At 40.0% G+C, this 21,198-nt stretch overlaps 2 protein-coding genes across 6 annotated transcripts in view; both read right to left on the minus strand.

Annotated features, from left to right (window-relative positions):
• Window positions 1–403: 403 nt before the first annotated feature.
• On the minus strand, window positions 404–5,982 carry prkcsh (protein kinase C substrate 80K-H). Of its 2 annotated transcripts, none has more exons than XM_037978696.1 (18): window positions 5,940–5,982; window positions 5,511–5,649; window positions 5,244–5,360; window positions 5,018–5,113; window positions 4,874–4,931; window positions 4,645–4,762; window positions 4,241–4,370; window positions 3,971–4,055; window positions 3,505–3,583; window positions 3,294–3,377; window positions 3,050–3,211; window positions 2,878–2,971; window positions 2,608–2,677; window positions 2,403–2,492; window positions 2,249–2,323; window positions 2,055–2,154; window positions 1,813–1,969; window positions 404–1,039 (listed from the first exon to the last, which is right to left on the minus strand). In XM_037978696.1, exons 2-17 carry the CDS (start codon window positions 5,596–5,598, stop codon window positions 1,826–1,828), a joined length of 1,590 nt encoding a protein of 529 aa, XP_037834624.1. In that variant the 5' UTR covers window positions 5,599–5,649; window positions 5,940–5,982; the 3' UTR covers window positions 404–1,039; window positions 1,813–1,825. The 2 variants fall into 2 exon arrangements, with proteins under 2 accessions (XP_037834624.1, XP_024864624.1); XM_025008856.2 differs by having other exon boundaries at window positions 5,860–5,970.
• Window positions 5,983–6,787: 805 nt separating this feature from the next.
• The window catches only part of pde4a (phosphodiesterase 4A, cAMP-specific), a 47,737-nt gene continuing 33,326 nt past the window's right edge, over window positions 6,788–21,198 (minus strand). For 3 of the 4 annotated variants that reach the window (XM_017429361.3, XM_017429362.3, XM_037978648.1), the window contains exons 3-15: window positions 20,922–20,958; window positions 20,711–20,781; window positions 19,819–19,868; window positions 19,269–19,381; window positions 14,576–14,669; window positions 14,334–14,497; window positions 13,473–13,571; window positions 12,823–12,987; window positions 12,613–12,712; window positions 11,660–11,814; window positions 11,418–11,540; window positions 10,416–10,598; window positions 6,788–10,231 (exon numbers count right to left, since the gene is read on the minus strand). In XM_017429361.3, the coding sequence (XP_017284850.1) occupies window positions 9,731–10,231; window positions 10,416–10,598; window positions 11,418–11,540; window positions 11,660–11,814; window positions 12,613–12,712; window positions 12,823–12,987; window positions 13,473–13,571; window positions 14,334–14,497; window positions 14,576–14,669; window positions 19,269–19,381; window positions 19,819–19,868; window positions 20,711–20,781; window positions 20,922–20,958 (1,855 nt within the window). In that variant the 3' untranslated portion in view covers window positions 6,788–9,730. Of the gene's footprint in view, window positions 10,232–10,415; window positions 10,599–11,417; window positions 11,541–11,659; window positions 11,815–12,612; window positions 12,713–12,822; window positions 12,988–13,472; window positions 13,572–14,333; window positions 14,498–14,575; window positions 14,670–16,822; window positions 17,211–19,268; window positions 19,382–19,818; window positions 19,869–20,710; window positions 20,782–20,921; window positions 20,959–21,198 lie in introns of those variants that run through there. The other variant, XM_017429364.3, reaches the window with a different exon arrangement.

Raw genomic sequence — 21,198 nt, forward strand, 5'->3', positions numbered from 1 at the left:
TTGAAATGAAACCCAGCTTAGAGCTCTGGGAAACAAATATATAATCCAGAGCTCCAAAAAGCTGCAGGAAGGTCTTCTTGGGAGTCTCTAGAGTAGTGAAGGGGTGAGTGGTCCTTCTGTTTCTCAACTGTATTTTGTGTCTATTTATTTAGAAGAGGGGACGCAGTAACTTAGTGATGTTTTTTCTTACATTTTCCTGGAATGGTAGAACAAATCAAGGTGAAAATGATCAAACAGTTCTGCTGGCGCCAGCGTTGGCAGAGCAAAAACTACAAAATCTCATACTTCCAAACACGACCAAACGAACAAAGTCAAATTTAAACAAAGAACAAAAAAATGAAATAAAACCTTTCAGTTTAGACTAGGATATTTATTACTGGGATTTCAGCTGAAGACGCTTGAAGACTTTTTCATGGAATTGTTTAATTATTTGTACTTTACATGCCAGAAAAAAAAAATAAAAATAAAATGAAAGTTACAAATACAAAATGACTCGAGTTATTTACTGTCGACAACAACTGTTGTTGACCTGTTGACTGAACACGGAAAGAATGGAAGTTGACTCACGTGTATTTATAGAAACAAAGGTGGAACTGTTGGCTTCATCTTTTCAATGTTTCTAAGCCACGAAAGGAAACAAGATGCACCGACTCATGTCCTACAGCTTCCACACTTTTGAAAAATGTCATGAATAATTCATCTTTTTAAAAGCAGATATAAATGAATTCAAAGAACACAGATTTGTTGGATTTGCAAGCATGGCAACAGAAAAGCAAGTGGCTGAGAGAAAACGAGACACCAATTGAAAGTTAAATGAGCATTTTAATTGAAAACAATGGAATGACACTACATTTGGCATAAAACACTTAAGAGTCAACACATCGGGCCGGAGTGGAAGATAGAAGTGTTGATCATTATGATTGGCTACTCATTGGAATTTCCATAAACTTTAGACAGAAATGAAAATAAATGCAGAAGTGATGCAGCTCGCTGAGCGGAAACTTCATGTTGCTGCAAAGACTGGTCCCTTAAAAGCAACCTGCAAAGCAGAGCATCAACACATTCAGTTCGACTTCCTTATTCAAGTCATATTCTTTTTTGTTAACAAACGTAATTATCAAAGTTTAACTCACTCTTATTAACTCACTTTTTAAAAATACTTCTTCTTACTTTACAGCACCAGCAATGTGCTTAAAATAGAAACCCATATCTTGTCACAGGCCAAAGTACAAGTCAAAGTATTTTTGTACAATTACACAAACTGCAATATTATTGTAGAAACAAATGAAATAAATAAGAATTCAGTTTTATCATCTTTTATACCTGTGGCATCATTAGTATTCAAAATGCAAAAGGATACGCTGTCCCTTAATAAAGATGGATGCATAAATGATTAAATCATAATATTCATCAGTTTTTCTGACACCGAGTAGTTGCACACAGAGACAATAAATGTTTATCATTGGTTAATTCCTAATACTTTAAACCACTAAAATAAACTCCAGTTAAGTTGCCATAACCTTTGTTTGTCTGCTGCCCTCCTTCTCTAATCTGAAGCTTTAACTGCACAGACATTTTCTTCAAAATAAGATGCTGAAATATTTTCACTACTGCAGATTTTTAATTTGTTCCTGCATTCACCAAAAACAAATAGTGCTGAAATTATTCCAAGTTTCATGTATTAATGCTCAAAACAATAAAATACTTCTTTTTAGGATTTTAAAGGGACTGCCACACAAAATGATGAGAATATGGGGAAAAAATTGTCACTAAGCTTTCTCAAAAAAAGAGAGAGAAGTTTTTATTACTCACGAATCACGAGCATCTACAGTTCATCGTGATCAGGGTCGGGGGTCATCGGAGGGGGCTCCTGGCAGACAGCAGGGCTGGTGAACTCCATGAGGTACTCGCAGCGGCTGGGCTCCGACGTAGACGTCACAACCGTTTCTGTTCCGCACGTTAACTTAACCTGAGACGTTCCACAAAAACATACTTATGGTGCTTTGTCCAGTAAAGACAAAATGAAGATGCATGAAATGCTGGCTGAGACTCACAGTGGTGGATCGGTTGGGGCCTTGCCAACATCCTGTTCCATGTTCATACTTCATCACAGAGTAGATGTCATCCTCAGGACCTGCCCATTTCCCCCATGTTCTAGTGAAGGGAAATGGTGAAAAATACAACATGCATCAACTAGGTTTAAAACAACAAAACAAAAATCAGGCAGAACTTTGATTCACATTTTTACCCTAAATTAGTTTCTGATCCACCATACTTGGGTTTCTGGGATACTCTGTTGAATGGACAGAGTCTGTAGACATATCTGTGAGAAAACAAATGACTTTATCATTCAGTAAAAACTTCGATACAAAACATTTTCCAAAGGGAAGAAGTGCACATACTCGCCAGTGGTCAGCTCGTAACACTGACTGTAGAGGTAGGCAAACTCAGCACTGGGTCCAAAGTCGAAGGAGATTTCCTTCTCAAGGTTACTAAAAACAAACCCCAAGTCAACATTTATTTTTAGATTACAATTTTTAACTGACTGAGTACCAAAATGATCGACTGTAGTTGATAAATCACGTCGGTGTTCAGTTTGAAACGAACCTGATGTTATCGTCCACCTCCCGCAGAGCTTTCTCTGCCTCATCAAACTCATCTCTGGCTTTCTGAGCCACTGAAAACCAAAAGGAAAATAGACTCACTGTGTCACAACTTCATCAAAACTAGCCATTCAATACAAATAAAGCTCTGTCACCCGTTAGATAAATCATTAGTTACTGCACAACAAAATGTTCAATTTGATCATAATGTTCATAATTATTTTGTTATTTCTCAATGTGACTCAGCTAATCAGGACTGGCTGGAAGTACACACCATTAATGAGATTCTGTGTTTCTTCATCATAGGGTGGCATAGTCCCCTCTTCATCATCATCCTTCTTTTCTTGAGTCTGTGTTGGAGGAGGAGACTGAAAATAAAACACTGAGTTACTCACTGAAATGAACACAAGCAACATTAATTTCACGTAGACACTTAGAACGCTCACTTTATAATCTCCATCATCCATCTCATCATCTTCCTCCTCGTCATCCTCATCTTCTTCCTCTGGGTTGTCATCATCAGGGTATGTTTCAGAGTCAACGTCGGAGGCTGGTTCTTTTATTTCCTCCTGAGGAGGTTCTGCAGGTGCTGGGGCATCTGTGTTCGACTGATGCCAGGAGTCACAACATTTAGGAAAAACAACCTGACGATTTTCTATAAACTCAACTAAAAGAACGTCAGATTCTTACCTCAGACATATATTTTTCTTTGATATTACCCCAAACAGTCTCAAATGCTGCTGTGTCGACTTTGTCCACTCCTCCCAACAGTTCCTACACAGTTCAAAGAAAATGTGTTTATTCTGTTAGATTGAGCTCCTCAAGATCTGCTACAGGTTTCAAAATCAGTATAATTAATATTTAGAGTTTATTGGCAGAGATTAAGAAAAAATATATATACCTGAGCCTCTGCTTCGGTGAATGAACCATCAGAATCTTGGTCCAGCTCAGAATGAGACAGAAGCTCGGCCACTGAGACACTGTGACACACAAAACCCCATTTTTCATCTAACTGCAGTCAAGCTTTTATTTGTTTTTGGTTTTTTTACCAGACAGCAAATAAAGCCCCATATGAAGTCTGAGATAAGGTCAAAACAATGATAAGAGAAACACTAAACTAAATCCCACCAAAACATTCACATAAATGCATTGCTCATAAAAAGTTGTGACTTTTATGATATTTTGTTCTGTAGCAGAATGGTGACAGGACACTTAAAACTAATATCTATAAATCCATCTATTTTATTTTTTTTTCCCTTTCTGAAGATGATAAAACTCTGGTTCTTTAGCAGTCACTGACAGGTGTTAACAAATGATATTTTCCTTCATTCACAGAGCTTATATTTCTGGGGATTAAGAGTACTCACGAGCCATCTCCATCACCATCCAGCTCAAGAAACACTTCAGCCATTCTTGCCTTGTCCTTCTCCATGCGAATGACAGCTTTTTGCTCTGAAACATAAAAATAAATGCATCAAATATATCAATAAAAGAAATATACATTGGAATTTCTAATTTTATAAATTCTAATAATGGTAAGTATTTATCAAAATACAAGAAACAAACACAGGCTCTGGTGAGGTGAAATACTCCTTGTATACAGTAGGTGGTGTTAATCTTTCAAATCAAACTCCTACCATCCCAGGCCTTCAGGTGGCGCTCTTTGGCTTCTTTCTCTGGTTGCTCTGCTGTCTCTTTGACTGTTCTCAGAGCCTCCACCTTCTCTTCCAGATCCTTCTTACTGTTCTGGACTTCAGTCAGCTTGCCCTGTTGAACCAAAGTCAAATGACACATTTAACCACCTGTAAAGTAAATGTTACGCACCATTTTCGTATGAATTTAAAAATAAAATAGAGAATAATAATAATAAAAAATGTTTGGCACCAAATCCTTTAATCAGTAAAAAAACAAAAAAAAAAACAATATTCTGCCACCTGTGTGCACAAGGATGTTAAATGTCTGTGGCTGCATGCAAACATCTTCATAAAGGAAATCCAATACATAAACATTTGTTTCAGAGAAGAATTTGTATTATTCACACCTTCTTGTCCTCCAGACCTCTTTTAGCCTCCTGGATAAGTTGCTGTTTGAGCAAAAAGCCCTCCTTTGCAATTTCTGCCAACTTCTCCATGCTCTCTTTCTCTTTACGCCACAAATCTCTGCAAAACACAACCAAAATACATAACTTTTTTTAAAATTCAGTGGCATGTCATTTCATGTAGAGACGACTAAAGCAAGCGGATGTTCATGAGTGTTAAGAAATTTCAAACCTGCAGGTGTTCTGACAGTCAGCACCACTGTTGTATTCATCTGTAGCATCACAGCAGTCTGAAGAGAAAATACAGACGTTAAACAAAATACAAACTATAAAACATGCCTGAAAACCTACAGTCTAGGCTGGTTAAAATCCATACCACAGATTCCATCGTTGACACGGGAGGAAGGGATGAATGTTGGTCGGAAACCTGCGTTGGTGCAGTGGAAGCTGCCCTGTGGGCAAGCAGCAGTACCTGAAATATAAAAAAATGAGTTTTTTTTAACACAATCAGAAAGGGAAATATCACAGTCAACTTCTAATACTTATTAAAAATAATCCAAGGACAGAATCACAGGATTCTCCAGCATTCAGGACATACAGACCTGGCTCATCGGACCCATCCTGGCAGTCACAGTAGTCATCATTTACTCTGTCAAAGGGAATGGTGCGGGATCCATCCAGACAAGTGAAGGGTTTGTTCTCTTCATACAGCGGCCTTTCTGTTTTTAGTCAAATAATTAAGGACGAAATCGTGTCAATTATCCCACTTTTTAAAATATATGGCTTTAAATCATTGTTTAGCTAAGCGTAAGGTAAATATATAAGTTCGTGGACGTACTTTGGGTGGATCTCGGATTATAAATGCTTACTTGATAAAGGGACACCGCGAGGACGTTGAACTTCCACGGATGAGACTTCTCCGAACAGAAGCAACAGCAGCAGATACTGGCAGGACATGGTGTACACTTTGTAATCACACAAAGCACACTGCAGCAGCACCGAAATTACCTGTCAAACGTTAGAGATTTCCAGGTCAGTAAAAAGAGAAACACACACAACCTGAGAAAGACCGAAAACTGAAAAAACACTAGCAATTGTGTGGCTAATGCTTAGGCTAACGTTTGAGCTAAACAAAATCAAACAATGAATTATCAATTAAAAATACATGTGCCCATATTTATATGATAAACACACGATACATCAAATGTAAAAACTCACCAAACCTGCAAAACCTAAAAGGGAAAATAACTTAATTGATTTTTTCCCCGAGAAAGCTACAAGCTACCGGTTAGCATTACCTAGTTCCGTATCGGAAAAGCGCATGCGCAGTGATCGACCCACCTTTTGACGTTCTTTACATTGATTGGACGATATGTTTTATGCTCTTTCTCGTGATTGGTGGAGAGCAGGATGAGCTGTTACAGTTGTTTACACTACAGACTGCAGCCATCTCATGCCAGTAAGCAGGAAAAAGACACCTCAGTTTACAATTTTTTGTACAAATGTGCACAAAATGTTTTGAATCAGTCCTCATATCATTATAGTTTGTATCCAAATATTAAATGTAAATTTTGAAAGAGGTTTTCAGCAATATTTCGTCAAGATTTCTGAAGGTCTATTTGAAAAAATAGAACATTTTGGCTGCTTTTTCCACAGGCTGTAATATATTTTTGCTATTCTTGAGAAAACTATCAGCCCTTGAACCCATGATATTTTATAACAAACAATATGGTGATAAACGTTTTTTTTTGTGCCAGCATATAAGGAGTGTGCAGCAAACCATAGTGTTTCTTTTAATATAAAAATTTGCTTTATTTGTATTTTAACACACTTTACAGTACTGAACAGTGAAATAAAAGAAAAATATACTGATATACTATAGGATTGTTTTATATATAGATTTTGCTTATTAAATGCAATTATTCACAAAATGACACCTCAGCTTTGTCAAGAAGAAAAAACTTTCATAAAAATAATATAATAAAAAATAACTTGGACACATTTTACACATTACAGCAAGATCATTTACAAATATTACAATCATTTCACGTTTTATTCCCCCCCCCCTGAATGATCTATCTTACTGATGTACAAATCAATGAGTTAAAGCCCAGAGATTTTTTCTTTATTTGTTTATTTTATTTTATTTTTTAAATAAAGTCAGTCTGCAGTAACATTAACCTGACAGAAACACCAATGAGAACTGGCTAAGTAGGCCACCATGGGACAAACATTTAGGCTAACAGGCTTAAACTTACTAAGAAATAGAGATGGGAATGGCGCTGGAGATGGCCAAGTTAGATAAGGGCATGTCTATTTTTTAATTTATGGGATTACATCAACTTTGTTTTGGCTTTATTAGTTAAACAAATTTAATCTCACATGAATGTTTAAAGAGGATGGCTAGTTTCTTTATTTATGATTAAACAGTTTAACCAAATTGCTGCCCAATGACCAGACCAGCACAGACTGAACACTACCTGAAACACGCCGCTGGCCTTGAAACCTGATGTAAATAAAGTGCTGGTAATAATTTCAACAATAAGTGTGCACAATTAAAAGTCATAACAGAAATGTTATTACATTAGTTAAAGAATGAAAAAGGTGAATCTGTGGCTCGCTGTGCCTCAGTGGTTCATTTTAAGTGGCTATTTGTCAATCATTCTGACTGGGATAAAATTTTCATTTACAATACATTATTACATTATATACAAGAGTGACAATGCTTATAGCTAAATCATCGACACGCGATTCATTTTCCCGACCATCCACTAGCATGATATAAAAATAAACTGTACACAAACTCGTCAAAGAAAACACTTTCCATTATTTTCTTTTCGTTGTTTAAAAAGAATGGCAGCAATCACTTAATTGAATAATTTCCTTATTAAGAAACAATTGCTACAGTGTTGTGTTTGTATGGCAATTAAATATTAATGTTTTTATAGCTTATGACAAAACATGGAGCCACAAAAACAACAAAACAAGTTTAAAGTAAAAAGGCCAGTGCATAATGGGAACCTTTTAACTGTAATAGATATTCCAGATTCCCATTTTTTAAGATGGAAAGCCTTGGTGGCGGCTTCAAAGCTCACACGCAGGCGTCTGTCGCACCAAGATGTGGTGTCTTCAGATAAGCTCAGTTACTGACCTGCAGAAACTTGCCCTTACCTTTAAAAGAACCACACTTATATTCTTTTTTTTTACCCTGTGGAAAACAAACTGACCCATTTAAGCTGCACTGATCGAATCCTGGACACCGCGCCACAACATGATGCTAACGAGTGACCAATAACACCAACATCTTCAACACCCTGCTATCTCTAAACGTTGCTCACTTAACTGGGATCACTTTTAATTCCTTTTCTTTAATTGAGCTCAGATAGATTTAAGATCTTAATAAAAAAAACAGCACATTCTTTATGTTGGTCCGAGCACAGCAACAACAAAAAATAACTGGCAGCACGATTTCTCCTTTCCCTCCAAATGCAAAACACATTGTCTCTAGACACAACAATACATAAATAAGCATACAGACATAATATAAATAGACTAGGATATCTTTAATATATTTTATAAATCTACATACTGGTAGGTATGTATCCTGCATCTGACATTAAGGCAAAAAACCATCAAACATAGCAAGGATGATTAGGGACCGCCAGACCTCCATTTGGCTAAGTTATACACCTTTCTCCCTGACATTCTGCCTCCCTGATTTCCTTATTCAAACATTTTCCTTCAAACCACTGAAGTTTCTCATCCTTAACTTTGGTGAGAATTGTCGCTTATGAGGATACAAAAACACAAACAGTGACTAAGTGTGAGACAACAACAACCGAACATTTGTTCCGTTGATGAAATAAATCTGTCCGCCAACAGATTCAGCAACTTTTAAATATAAAATAGGCAAAAAACGTATGCTTCAAAGCATCACATGGCTTGTTCTTTGAATAAAAGATTAAAAATAAATCAGTCTAATAAGAAAAAAAAACTAAAAGAGTCCACTGGTGGTTGTGGCGGTGTTAGTGATTGCTCTGCATCTAGAGTTCTGAGTCGTAATATTACCAGAAGAGCAACAAAGGAAGACTTACAGCCGAAAAACATATCACCACAGAAACGGTGAGTTACACACCACGATACCATGAACGGCGGAGAAAGATCTTTAACAAGACAATCAAAAACGAGAACAAAATCAGACTGTCCTGTCCCACAATGCATTGCTTTACGACAGCTCCGTTCAGGAAGCTGGTGTTTCAGAAAGGCACAGAGCCATCTTGCACCAGTAGCACTCTCCTTGTAAAGGGAAAAAAGGTTATGGGACCTTTCGGCCCCTTTTCATCGCAGCATCTTTCTTCTCATCGCTTCAACATGACCCCTTCTTCTCCTCCAAACTCTGTGGATTTTCTTATTCTTATTTCCGACAGAAATGGAAAAAAAGTCACTGGAGCTTCTCTGAGGAGAGCAGCCTCTATTGAGATTCTAACATACATGAATTACTAATACTGACTGAACACTACTTAACACACCAATAAGGGATGGCTTTTTCCCAAAGATATTCATTACTGATCAATGTCCTTTGTGTAAATGCACACATACAAACATACAGTCAAGTGTGTGTGGGTGTGTGTCTGTGTACCGTGCAAATATTTGTGTCTGTGCATCTCTAAAAATAAACAGGATACATATAAACTTCAACTGCACTTCATGACAGCTGCACGCACATCACATTGCATTGGTGTTTTCCACATGACTTCCTTCTGCTTGTGTTTTAGTGTGTGATTTCATGTGTGTTTATCTATGTGCATTCCAGTCCCCAGAGTGCTACGCTCTCATTGTTCCCCCATCAGTAACGGTCTCCTAAATTCCTCTTAGTCCATCGTGAAATCAGTCAAAGAACTCACCACTCCAAATCTACAGTTGCTGTGTAATTAGCTTCTCTTTAAGCAGATTTTAGTTTATTCCCTTTTTGAAAAATATATTTAAAGGTCTGTATTGTCGTTGCAGTTTTATTTGTTCTTGGTTTGGCCATTTGAAGAATAAACAAGAGAATGTGTGCAAGTTTCAGAGGGCGATACAGGAGCGGAACTCATGTATCTTCAGCTTGAGAAGAAGAATCTTCCTCTTCTTCTACAGGACTTGTGTCATAAAGTCTTTCCTTTTCAGGCCCCTTGCCCAGCCGAGTTTTCTGCTCTTCTTCTACTTCTTCCTCCTCCATTGGCACCTCATCTTCCTCTTCTATTATGTCCTCATTCTCCTCTGCCATTATGTCCTCCTTGTCCTCGTTTTTTTCCTCCTTGTCCATGTGACCGCAGGCCTGTGCCACGTGGTTCAGTGTGTTTTTGTCCTCCTCGTGTCCCTGTTCTGTCTGAGAGCTCTCTTCCAGGGTGAGCTCAAACTGAAACTTGTCTCTGCATGCGTTTAGCTCCTTGTCCTGGCACACGGGAGGTGGGGATGGACTTTGTGGGATAGTGCTCTGGTACCAGTCCCTGTTGTCTTCCAAGGTGTCGAGGATTTCCTGGGCATCTGGGTGCACGAGGTCCCCCCATGTCTCCCAAAGAGGGTGAACAATGTAGTCAATGAAGCCCACCTATATCCAGAAAAAAAGAGAAAGAATGATTGACTTCCTTTTAGCAGCACCTCGGTGTCAGCATTAAAAATGTAGGAGGTTGACTGCTGCGATCAGAGCTGAAAGATCCCCACCTGCAGTGTTAACACTAATCCAGCTGTGGAATATCCATATGCATGTGTGTGTTTCACTGCTAATCGTTTACCTGACTTTTTTCCACAGATGCCGTGTGTTTGTCACACATGGGACTGATTTCCATCCCTCGCTCTCTCTCCTTGTCTCCCTGCCTGAAGAACTCCTCCATGATCCTTTCTGTCCACTGTCGGTACACCGGCAGGGGTTTGGTTGGATTGCTCAGGTCAGCACAGTGCACCATGTTTCTCAACACCTGCACAAAGTCACACAATATGTGATGTATATGCAAGGTTATATACACTATACATCTCTCAGTTCTGATATACTAACAAATAATTTTTAGTCTGACAATTTGCTTTGCAGAATGCCAAATTATGGATCTGATCATTTTGAGGTTCATTTTCAAAATTTCTTTGCTTCTATTTATCTGCCAAAATCCAATTCTCTGCTCATCCAAGACTTTTACTCAGATGCTAAAATTCCAACACCTTCTCCGTACTTATTTATTTATCTCCTGTTGCCAAAAGGAGAAGGCGGACGATTGGGTTTTTGCCCATCTTTGTGTGTGTCTGTCTGTAACCAAAATATCTCATGAACGACTAGACGATGAAACTCTGATGGATTTTGCTGAAACTCTCAGAAAGTAATCACTGATCCAGTTCGTAATCACTCATTTCAATTTGATCCAAATGGCCACCGCAGCTAATCAACCTTAGCCAACATAAAAATTGCTATAACTCAGTCAATTTAGCAGATTTTGAGCTAAAAACTGGTGTGGACACATACTCTGAATATGACATCTCACATATCTGCATAACATTATTTTAAAGGTTTGACCAAAAAAGCTACAAATCTGTCATTTCTCAACTTAAGATTGTCTTAGTTTCAAACTCTTGCATAAAGGGCAGAGAGTGATGTGCTTTCCTTCAAGGCCTAAGCCTCTAACCAAACTTTACATACCAGCAAGGTTTGACCACATCTTGTTTTAAACACTCTTTTATTTCACAGCTTCGGTATGAAAGAAGTAGTAGTAGATGTAGAAGTAGAAATAGTAAAAAACTTGAAAATGTACCTGTATTCGATCGGTGTAATGGTCAAGCATCAGCACTCCAGAACTCGTGACTTTCTTGGTTTCCACCATAGTTTTGAGGTCTGCCAATAAACTCATGTGTTTGGACATATCTGTAGCCAAAACCTGGAAAACGAAAGCGATTTTAATATAAAGGAGGGAAAAGCGAGAAGTAAAAGGAAGAGCAAGACAAGTGAGGAAAGTTTTCTTCATAATTTAAAGTAAGAATGACATCAAACACTCACCATATCAATAACGAGTTTCCTCAGGCTCTGTTTCTGCCGTTTGCTAAGGTTCTGGAAGATGTCACAGTTCTCCTCATGAAGCAGCTTAAAGCCCACAGCCAGGTGATGGTTCTCCAACACAGACTCGTCATTATACATCAGGGCTAACTCGGAGTCTGAGGCAACAAATATCAGTAACAAGTAATTATTCACTGTACTCTCACCACTGCTCACACTTTAAGAGAACACTGTTTTCAGTTAAACAGTGTAGATAAATATGTGATACAAGCCAACAGAATCATTTATACCAGAATACTAAGAATTACAGCAGTGCTGATGTTGTTCACATTCTTATTGTTAAATAAAATCTGATGATACCCCACATCACATCAGTCATTTTTGCATGTATTTGTCTTTTTCTTTATTATCTGTTGCTGATTATTGCAAAACGGCAATAATGTTTTTGCCTGACACAGTGCGTGTGCGTGTTTGTTTGTCTGTTAGCAAAAAATCTCATAAACCACTGAACGGATTTTAATGAAAGCCTCTGAAGTAATCATTGTATGAACGTCTACAACTGATACATTTTTGGGGTCAACCCCATTCAAGATCGCTGATATAGCTCAAACTCAGTCAATTTGAAAGATATTGAGCTAAGATTTGGTGTGGTTCTAGCTCAGATTAATTTCCAGCACATACTCTGAGCACTAACTGATCACTTAAATTTTTTTTTTAAAACGTTACCAATAACTATTGGTGTTAGCAACATATCTCATGAACCACTGGACAGATTTTGTGAAACTCTCAGAAAGTTATCGCTGGTTGTACATCTAAACCTCTTTAACATTTGGAGTCAACCCCTTTCAAGATGGTTGTCACATCTAATTGACCTTAGCCAACACAAAAATGACTGTCAGTCAATTTTACAGTTGCTGAGCTCAATTTAGCACTAGTTTTTATCTCATTTGACTCACTGGTGTTTATGAGGAATTGGTTGGACACTCCTGGATGGTCTACATCATGAATGGCAGCAGCAAATAATGCTGCTAATATCTCCAGATCAGTGAATACAGCCTGTGAAAGAGAAATAAAATATCAGTCATTTTAAAAAGCAGTTAGCTTTGTGTTGAACAGTTGTCATTATTTTGTGTTTGGTAAATCAATATAATAACAGGGATACTTGCATCTAGAGCTGGTGTAGATAGCAGAACATGGGTGGACTGGGTGACATCAGCAGCATGAAGGCTGTTGTGGTAGGCGACATTGGCATGGTAGTGGTCCTCCAGGGTCATCACATACGTGACAAAAGTATCCACAGGGATACGAAAGGTCTTTAGTAGATCTCTTTCCTGCAGCATAAGACAGTTCACAGGGGTCAGGTTTACTGTTCAGCTCAGGTTTTTGGTCAAATATGAATATATTTAAAACACAGCCTGTTTATTCTACACCAACATCCACAATATTGTTTTTTAAAGGTACATTTATATATTTTCTGCAAAATCTTTTGCATCTTTTGCAAATCAGGGACATTCATCCTCCAGTCAGTTAGAAAAAAACATTTTTAACATACAGCAGACACTGTAAGAAAATTTATTTTATGTTATTATGTAGTTTCAACTGTAACCAACAGGTTTTTGTTGTTTAAACTAAACAAATGGTTGACGTCCCTTAACCTAATCAAAAAACAACGAAAAAAGAGCCGTAACCCATAGAAAGAACGACTCTGAATATGATGTGATGTGAAAGTGTCTCATTGTCAGTGTTTTACAGACTGCTGCTTGAATTCTTCAGCCAACTTCTATGTTTAAGCTCAGTTTCTGTCATTTTGTCTCACCTGGAAGATGGCAAACATGATGCAGCTGAGGGGTCGATTATTAGAGAACTCTGCCACATGAAAGATATTAAGGCCCCACTTGTTTAAGTCGTTCAGCTCCTGAAGAAACAACAAACAGATTTAATACATACATGACAATAATCATGTTGATTTTATAGAATATACATATTAGAATTATTTTCTTAGAATAAAAAGTTATTTATTGAACACTGAATGACAGTGTGTTTGATACAGTATGTGATATCAAACCAAATAATGTCTCACAGCAGGGTTTTGTTAAATATCTGAAGAAGAGTGGCAGAAAATTGAGTCTGTTATCACCCACCGCTGAAAGGCGAAGGCAGACACACACATCCTGTGTTTGTGTGTGTGTGTGTGCCTGTCTGTTCCCAAAATATCTCATGAACTACAGGACCGATTCTAATGAAAATTGTAGTAAGAATTTATTAGATATACATTTACAACTGATTAACTTTTGGAGTCTATAAAATTCAAGATGGTCCACCCCAGCTAATTCACATTAACCAACACAAAAATGGCTATAACAGTTTTGCAAATATTAAGCTAAAATTTGATGCGGTAGTAATGATACATACTCTGAGTCATTCACGACACATACTCTGAGCATGATATCTCGCAATATCACATGAAATAACTTAACATTATTTGCAGTGATTGATCAAAACTACTACAACTTTTTTCACAACATGAGGTGATCTTAGTCTAAAACTCTGAAATGAAAAGTGGTGGGTGATATGCAGTACTTTAATGAATGCAGGGCTTTTAATTTAAGTTTAATTTAAGTTTGTGTGTTCTGGGGTTATATTCAGTATTCTTGTGTTGGTTCTCAGTTTTATTCACCCTGGCTAAAGCTTCCTCGTGCTCCGTCTTCACGCCGAATCGAGGCAAGGTGGAGTTGGAAAGGCTGGAACTGTGCGTAAGCTTCTTTACACCGCTGATGTGACACATGGGCTTCTCCCTCTCCCTCAGAGTCGGCGATGGGATCTCCACTTCGTTCTGCTTATCTGAAACAATCAAGAGTCCACGGTCAGCCACTTTAACCTCAGATCCGTTCGATTTGACGGGTGCCAGGTTTGCTTTACCTAGGAAGGTAGTGGAGATGTATTCTGACACTTGGTTCCCTGAGCGACTCATCTCTGACAAATGGGACAGCTCCCTGTTCAACATCCGCTTGAACTGAGGGGAGAACAGACAGAAGTGAGTCACTGAAGTTACATTGTGAGAGCATAAAAAAGTGGTATGCTTGTAAATTCTTAATACTGTGGTTTAGATTTCATTTGCACACCAGCAGAAATTCCTTTGATTTCAATTTGAGAAAATAAATTATCACCCTCATCTATAAAGGGTGAGAAAATCAATTATGAGTCATCCATCCTCCTTTTCTCAGTTGAGAACAGGCTGTTCAATACCTCAGCTTGGTTGGCTTTTAAAAACGTGTCGCAGCAATGTGCCATTTTTACATGTATTGTTCCTTCTACATCTGCAGTGTCAGCCGTAGTCTGCAGGTCCCAGACATAAATGTGATCCAATACATTCTTCCTGCAGAAAGAAAATGCTCTGAGTGTTCTCAGGGCTTTTATGTGATGCTTTACTTTTTCAGACAAACACAAGGTTTTAATGGCTTCCTATCAGACAAGCCATGAGAAGGCACATTGTGGTTTAGACAGACCCCTCAGTCTGTGTCCCACTGACTGATCTTTCACACATAACAATCTCCATGGCAACCAGAGGCAGTTGCCGTAGCAACTGCCTCCTCACAGTCAGTCCTTCAGCTTGATGTGAGAGCCGTGGCTGTTTGGGTGACAATCTGAGGGAGTCTGCAGGTGTCTCTGACCTTTACCAAGGTCAGCCCTCTCCTGCCTTTCATCTCCTGCTCGCTACATCTCTCTCTTGTTTGTGCTCTCCCCCTTCTCATGAGGAAAACAAAACTGTCACTGCTCAACAATTCTCAAATCTTTCTCTATCGCAGGGTTCACTTTGTCTTGCTACCATCATTTTTTCTTAGCCTTTTTCTCAAAACTAGCTTTTCTTTTTTTCCTCGAACATTCTCTTCAGGCTGGAGCTCCTTACATAGGTGCTGTAACACAGAATCATGCAAGCAGTCAGGCAAAACCACTCATCTAAAGCCTTAAAAGCCATAACCCAGTGGCACACTTAAACAGCAGGCTAAGCAGGCAACCTAAACCTCCCTCCCCCAGCCTTCAACATCCCCCCCCCCAAAAAAAAAAAAAAAAGTAGATGGAAGACAGCTGGGGCCAGGCCAGAGGACATGTGAGATGGACAGGAAGTCCCCCCCCAAAAAAAAAAAAAAGCACACACACACACCTAAACCACAAACACACATGCTCGTTCTTTCCTCTCCTAATGCTGTAATGCTGAGTCATAGCTGCCAACCAACACTTCTACGGTGCCAGTCTGTGTGCCAGGACAAACAACACTCTTCCTCTGATACCAACTAATGAAACAGAGTACAGAGTACACACATGACTGTGGACTCTTATACACCTGCATATGTGAGAGAGGGATATACCTTTTTTTTTTAACAGTCACAGGTCAACAAATAGCACACAGATACACATGCACACCTTGTTCTGAACTGTGACCTGATAATTGTGATGCGGATAGAAACAAGGGAAGGGAGGTAAATTGGATTTTTGGCTGCATTTCTATATTTTCTATAAAAAAGGAAGAGATAAATGCTCAGTCTTGAAACAAAAAGATTCTCCTTTACTTGTACATTCACTTGACCTCCTGAACTTTGTGTTGAGGCAAGCCTCAAGAGGGAAGTATGACTCAGGAGTAAAGGATGACAATGGTCTTTGTGTGGCACTCTAATATACTTACAGTAAAAGTGGCTAAACTATATTTGTCATGGGTCCTACATGTAAAAAGGTTAGCTTTTTACATGTAGGACCCAGATGTAGACCAGGTGTAAAGGTTCAAACATCCATAGACAGATGAGGAATAAGTCTTTTTATTTACACATCTACCATGTAGACACTGAGCAGAAGTAATGAATTCTGTCCCTCCTGGGTGAATTCATGGATAAATTATATTCAGGAACATTCTCTTTAATATCTATGTTAGAGTTTCTCACAAAGCTACTGTCAAACTTCATAATATATTCAAATCTCTCTTTATCTTATATAGCTTATAACTTATAACCATGTGGGGCTGAACACTGATGAATCAAACACATTTAACAGGTATATCATTTACCACTTGTTTTTGTTTTGTCTGAATAACAACACATGAAGTGTCCAGAGCATTTATCCAAAAACTGCATCATCCAGACTTTGCTTTCTGTTATCAAGTTGTCTCAGCCCTACCTGGTCCCACCAACCGATGAGCCAGGGCCTTGAGCAGGTCTCGCAGAACAGGTCTACTAGGGGCATCCTGCGCTCTGCCGTTGTCCCACCACCCTCCCCAACGCCTCCGTCGGCCACACCAAGGTCCAGCTCTGCCCCTGGCCTCCCCTGCAGGGGACTGTAGCTGGAGGAGCGGGGCAGCCTGTAGCCCCCTGGTACAGGTGAGGGACAGGGGGATGGCGCCGGGTCAATGGTCTCAACCACACCCATGTTGAGGGCCACTGAGGGTTTGGGCCTACGACACAAGCGGGAGGGGCGGTAATGAAGCGGCGCAGGGGAACTGCGGGTGCCCCAGTGGCATGAGGGCGTCGTCAGGGTGTGGGGGGAGAGGCCACAGCCTGTCAAGCCGGGACACTCCAGAGTGGCGTCTGCCCCAGCGTGGGGAACAGGGGGAGAGGGGTCGAGGGTGGGGGCAGCTGGTGCTGATCGTCCTTGTCTACATGCAGAACTCCAAAGCAGGCCCCTTCTGTTGGTCCTGAGTCAGGCTCCAGCCTCAGTGTGTTCAAAAGATGAGGGTCCCCGTGAAGGGCAGACCAGGACCCCCCCTGGATCTGGCTGCTCTGGAGACTACATCTTATCCCATTTGCTGAGCAAGCTGACCCAAATATAAAGTCACCACGGGATGAAGGTAGGTGCTGAATGAGTAAAGATGGAGGGAAATTGAGGGACTGAGGGACTGTGGGAATGATACACAGATGAGTTGATGGACAAGATGAAAGTTAAAAGAATGTATATTTTAACAAAAAGAATATTGCAAGAGCTGAGTTATTCCACAAATGAAAAATTATGATGTAAAAAAGAAAATATGAAGATATAAACGAGACAGAACGAAAGCTGTAATATCAAATGATGGAGGAAAAGGGAACTTGGATGACAGCAGGCACATCGGGAAAAAGGAGATGGAGAGTGAGTGGGGGGGTGAAGATGATAACAGCAAGAGGAAAAAACAAGAAGAGTCGGGATAAGAGAGGCTCGGATAGAAAGAGACAGAGGGGGATGGAGGTAGGCCTCTGGCAGATGATCGGGTTAAAGAATCACACCAAAGCTTTGGTCTGGAAAACAGTCTCCCTCTCCCTGCATCTTCTGCCCCTCCCCAAAGGTACAGATCCAAAGGCCCTACCGGTGCAGCAGCCCGTCTGTGCCACCTCTTAGTCTGTATACATGCAGTCAGCTTGCCTCCTGATAAATCCCATCTTTTGCTCCAAGTCAGTCCATCCTTAAACTGGTCGAAACACCAGCGATCTAATCCCGCTCCTTTAGACTGCCGTTCGTCCTCCAATGCTCTGCCTCTTGCGCCATTTCCCTGGATGCTGTAGACAGCCCTCGCAAGCTAATCAGGCAGTGGCTGCATGCGCGTGCGTGTGTCTGCGCCTGCCTCCCGTTCAAGGCTGAATGCGCATGTGCAACACGACAGCATGTACGTCTGTCAAAATATGTGTGTGAGCGAGGGTGTGAGTAAGAGCAAGAGACTGAGTGGGAATATACATGTGTGCACCTCCGAGTTGGAGGATTTCTGCTGCTCAGCTGCTGAAACCCAGCGATATATTCATAAAAAACATGTTTGTCCCTTGAGACTGTTCACATTGTGCTTCCACATAAACATGTGAATTGGGTTGTTCTATTGTTCTTCGCCTTTCAGGTTTTTCCTCACAGGTCTGATTGATTATAAACACAAAACATCAGCTAATTTAATAACCGTCCAATGGAGGATGGTAAGAAGTTCTTGACTAAAACAAAGGATGCGGCACTGTCTCTTTAAGGGAGAAGACTTTTTAAGAGAGCATCGTCTTTCTTTCATTGGTTGTTGCCTAAACCACATGTCTTGTGGTCAGAGTGGCAAGCCAATGACTAAAAGGTAAGGGCAGACCCTGCTGCTGTTAGATAGCAACCAAGGTTACAGCAGAGACATCAGCATCAGGACCAGCCCCCCTCCCCCCATGTCCTCCCTACCCACAGACCTTCACATCCTTTCCAACTCTCTCACCCTCTCTCTGCCCCTAGAAATACAAACAAATTGATGTCCTTGTTCACGCATAGTGACATGTAGATTTACTAACTCATAATGCAACACAGCTGCATGTCATGCTGCCACACAGCAAAAACAAAGGCTTAAACTTATCAACCAGAAAAAAACATAACAACCTATATTAATTATTGCAGTAATTGATACACATCGCAGCACTGTGTGCTACTTGTCACTCTTCAAACAAAGCAAGCAGTCCTGGCAAAAGATTATTTCCACAGAGGAAGAGTATTTTGCTGAATATGAATGTTTTATGTGCCAGATGTTGAAAAAAACCCCCATAAAAACTTTATAGAAGTTGTTATTCATCGGGATGTTAGTACCATACTGAGTTAATGCTGATGAAGAGTGAAGGCTCATGTTCGTGTGGAGGTCTTTGCGCACCTTGTTAGAAGCCATCTCACTGACTGAGCGGTGGGTCTGAATGGTCTCCAGCTGGTCCAAACACCAGTCCAGCTCCTCCAGAGTCTCCCGAGCCATCTGCTGGTACGTCTCATCTGAGAAGGAGACACACACACGCTCAGAAAATAAAACAAACTAGTCAACTCAGTCAGTTTTACAGATATTGAGATAAAATGTGGTGTGGTTGTAGTGGAAATTTATTCCCAACACATTATCTGAGCACTGCATAATGTGATAAAAACGTATTATCTACTGATGTCAACTCTGTTTGTCTATGACAAAAATATCTCATGAACCACTGGACACATTTTAATGAAACTTTTAGAAAGTAATGACTGAATGTTTGTCTGCAACTGATTTACTTTTGAGGGTATCCAATTTGAGATGCCTAGGATTTAGGGGCTCATAAATGTCAAAAATATGTGAAAAAGCAGGCATTACAGGTGGTTCACGTTTCACAGTGTAGGAGCCTTAGCACGTTAATAAAAGAAAAGCTGCTTAGACAATAAGTTTGAATTAGCTGACAGCATACCAGAGAGTGTAGCTTGGGGAACCGTGGGTTGGCTGGTCACTGGTGACCTCCTGTGGACAAACACATTATTAAATCAGAGGAAGAATTACACTCTGCTGCCCCCTTCTGGGGTAGAACAAAAGTTACAGCCAGCATGACAGCACAGGCAACAAAAGAAGTTGAATTACACAGGGGAAACAAATATTAGTTTTCTTATGATTTATTTATAGGCCAATAAAAACAATGCATCCATATCAAGTTATTTTGATGCTGAGTTACACAGCGTTTGTTTTAATGTATTTTTAGAGTGCATCTGAATTCTTTAGTTTAAGTTCAAATATGTCTAAAAATAGTAAAAGACAAACGCTGTCTTCTCATTTCGTTTTTAATAATCATTTAATGGGAGAGGCCCTCGCGGGGTGCAGCACCGTGTAATTATAGATGCTGATAAGTCTCTGCTGCATTGCTTTATATATCATATTGACGTGGAGCTAAAAGCCTGCCAGCTCGAGCTCCTTCTGTCTGCTGCATTTCAAGGGAGAATAATTTTAGCATTATTGACCATCTCCATCGTCTGGGCAAAGAGTCAGGGACATACATCTGAAGCATAAAGCTCCGTGCGCTCGGTCCTCAGTCAGCTAACTGGAAATGTGCCAAATGATGCAGATGATATTTTCCTTCAGCAGTGTCTGAGACTCATAAACCGGTTAATCATGATGGGTAAAAATGTTTCCACATGGGAGCAAGAAGATAGAGCCATTAGCACACACACTCTCTCTCTCTCTCTCTCTCTCTCTCTCTCTCTCTCTCTCTCTCTCTCTCTCTCTCTCTCTCTCTCTCTCTCTCCAAACAAAGCAGGCAGTCGTGACGAGCACAGTTGTGGGGAAGGGGTGTTCGACTGCATGATACTGACTTGTTAGTGGGTGTTGTGACATTGGCGAGGATGGTGAAGTTGCTTCTTACAGTTCGTAGGCTGGCCAACACCTGGGGGATGGATGGACAGTGTAGGAGGGAAGGAAGGAGAGAGAGGGTAGGGAGCAGAAGGATGGGAGGACAAGTTCACTGCACTACTTTGCCACCTTTTATGGCCATTTGCAGGAAATAGGCATTGCAGTGAAACATACCTGAGCAAAAGGGGTGACAATCATGTCTTCGGCGTGCCTGCCAGACATAAAGGCCAAAAAGTGCAGAGAATTAGAGAGAAAAAAAGAGCAGTTTGAGGAGCTGTGGGGCTCAGTATTAGTGTTTAAAACTGAGGCTGCTTCTGTGAGGTGAATGTTTACAAAGACATGTGTGAGTCTAAACAGAAAAAAGGATCCTGAAAAACACAAGTGGACTGGTTTTTAACAGATAAAACAGGGAGAAACAAATAATATCATTTTTATTCTGCTGGTTCCATTA

This window comes from Kryptolebias marmoratus, linkage group LG12 (assembly GCF_001649575.2).
Source record: "Kryptolebias marmoratus isolate JLee-2015 linkage group LG12, ASM164957v2, whole genome shotgun sequence".
NCBI classification, from domain to species: domain Eukaryota; kingdom Metazoa; phylum Chordata; class Actinopteri; order Cyprinodontiformes; family Rivulidae; genus Kryptolebias; species Kryptolebias marmoratus.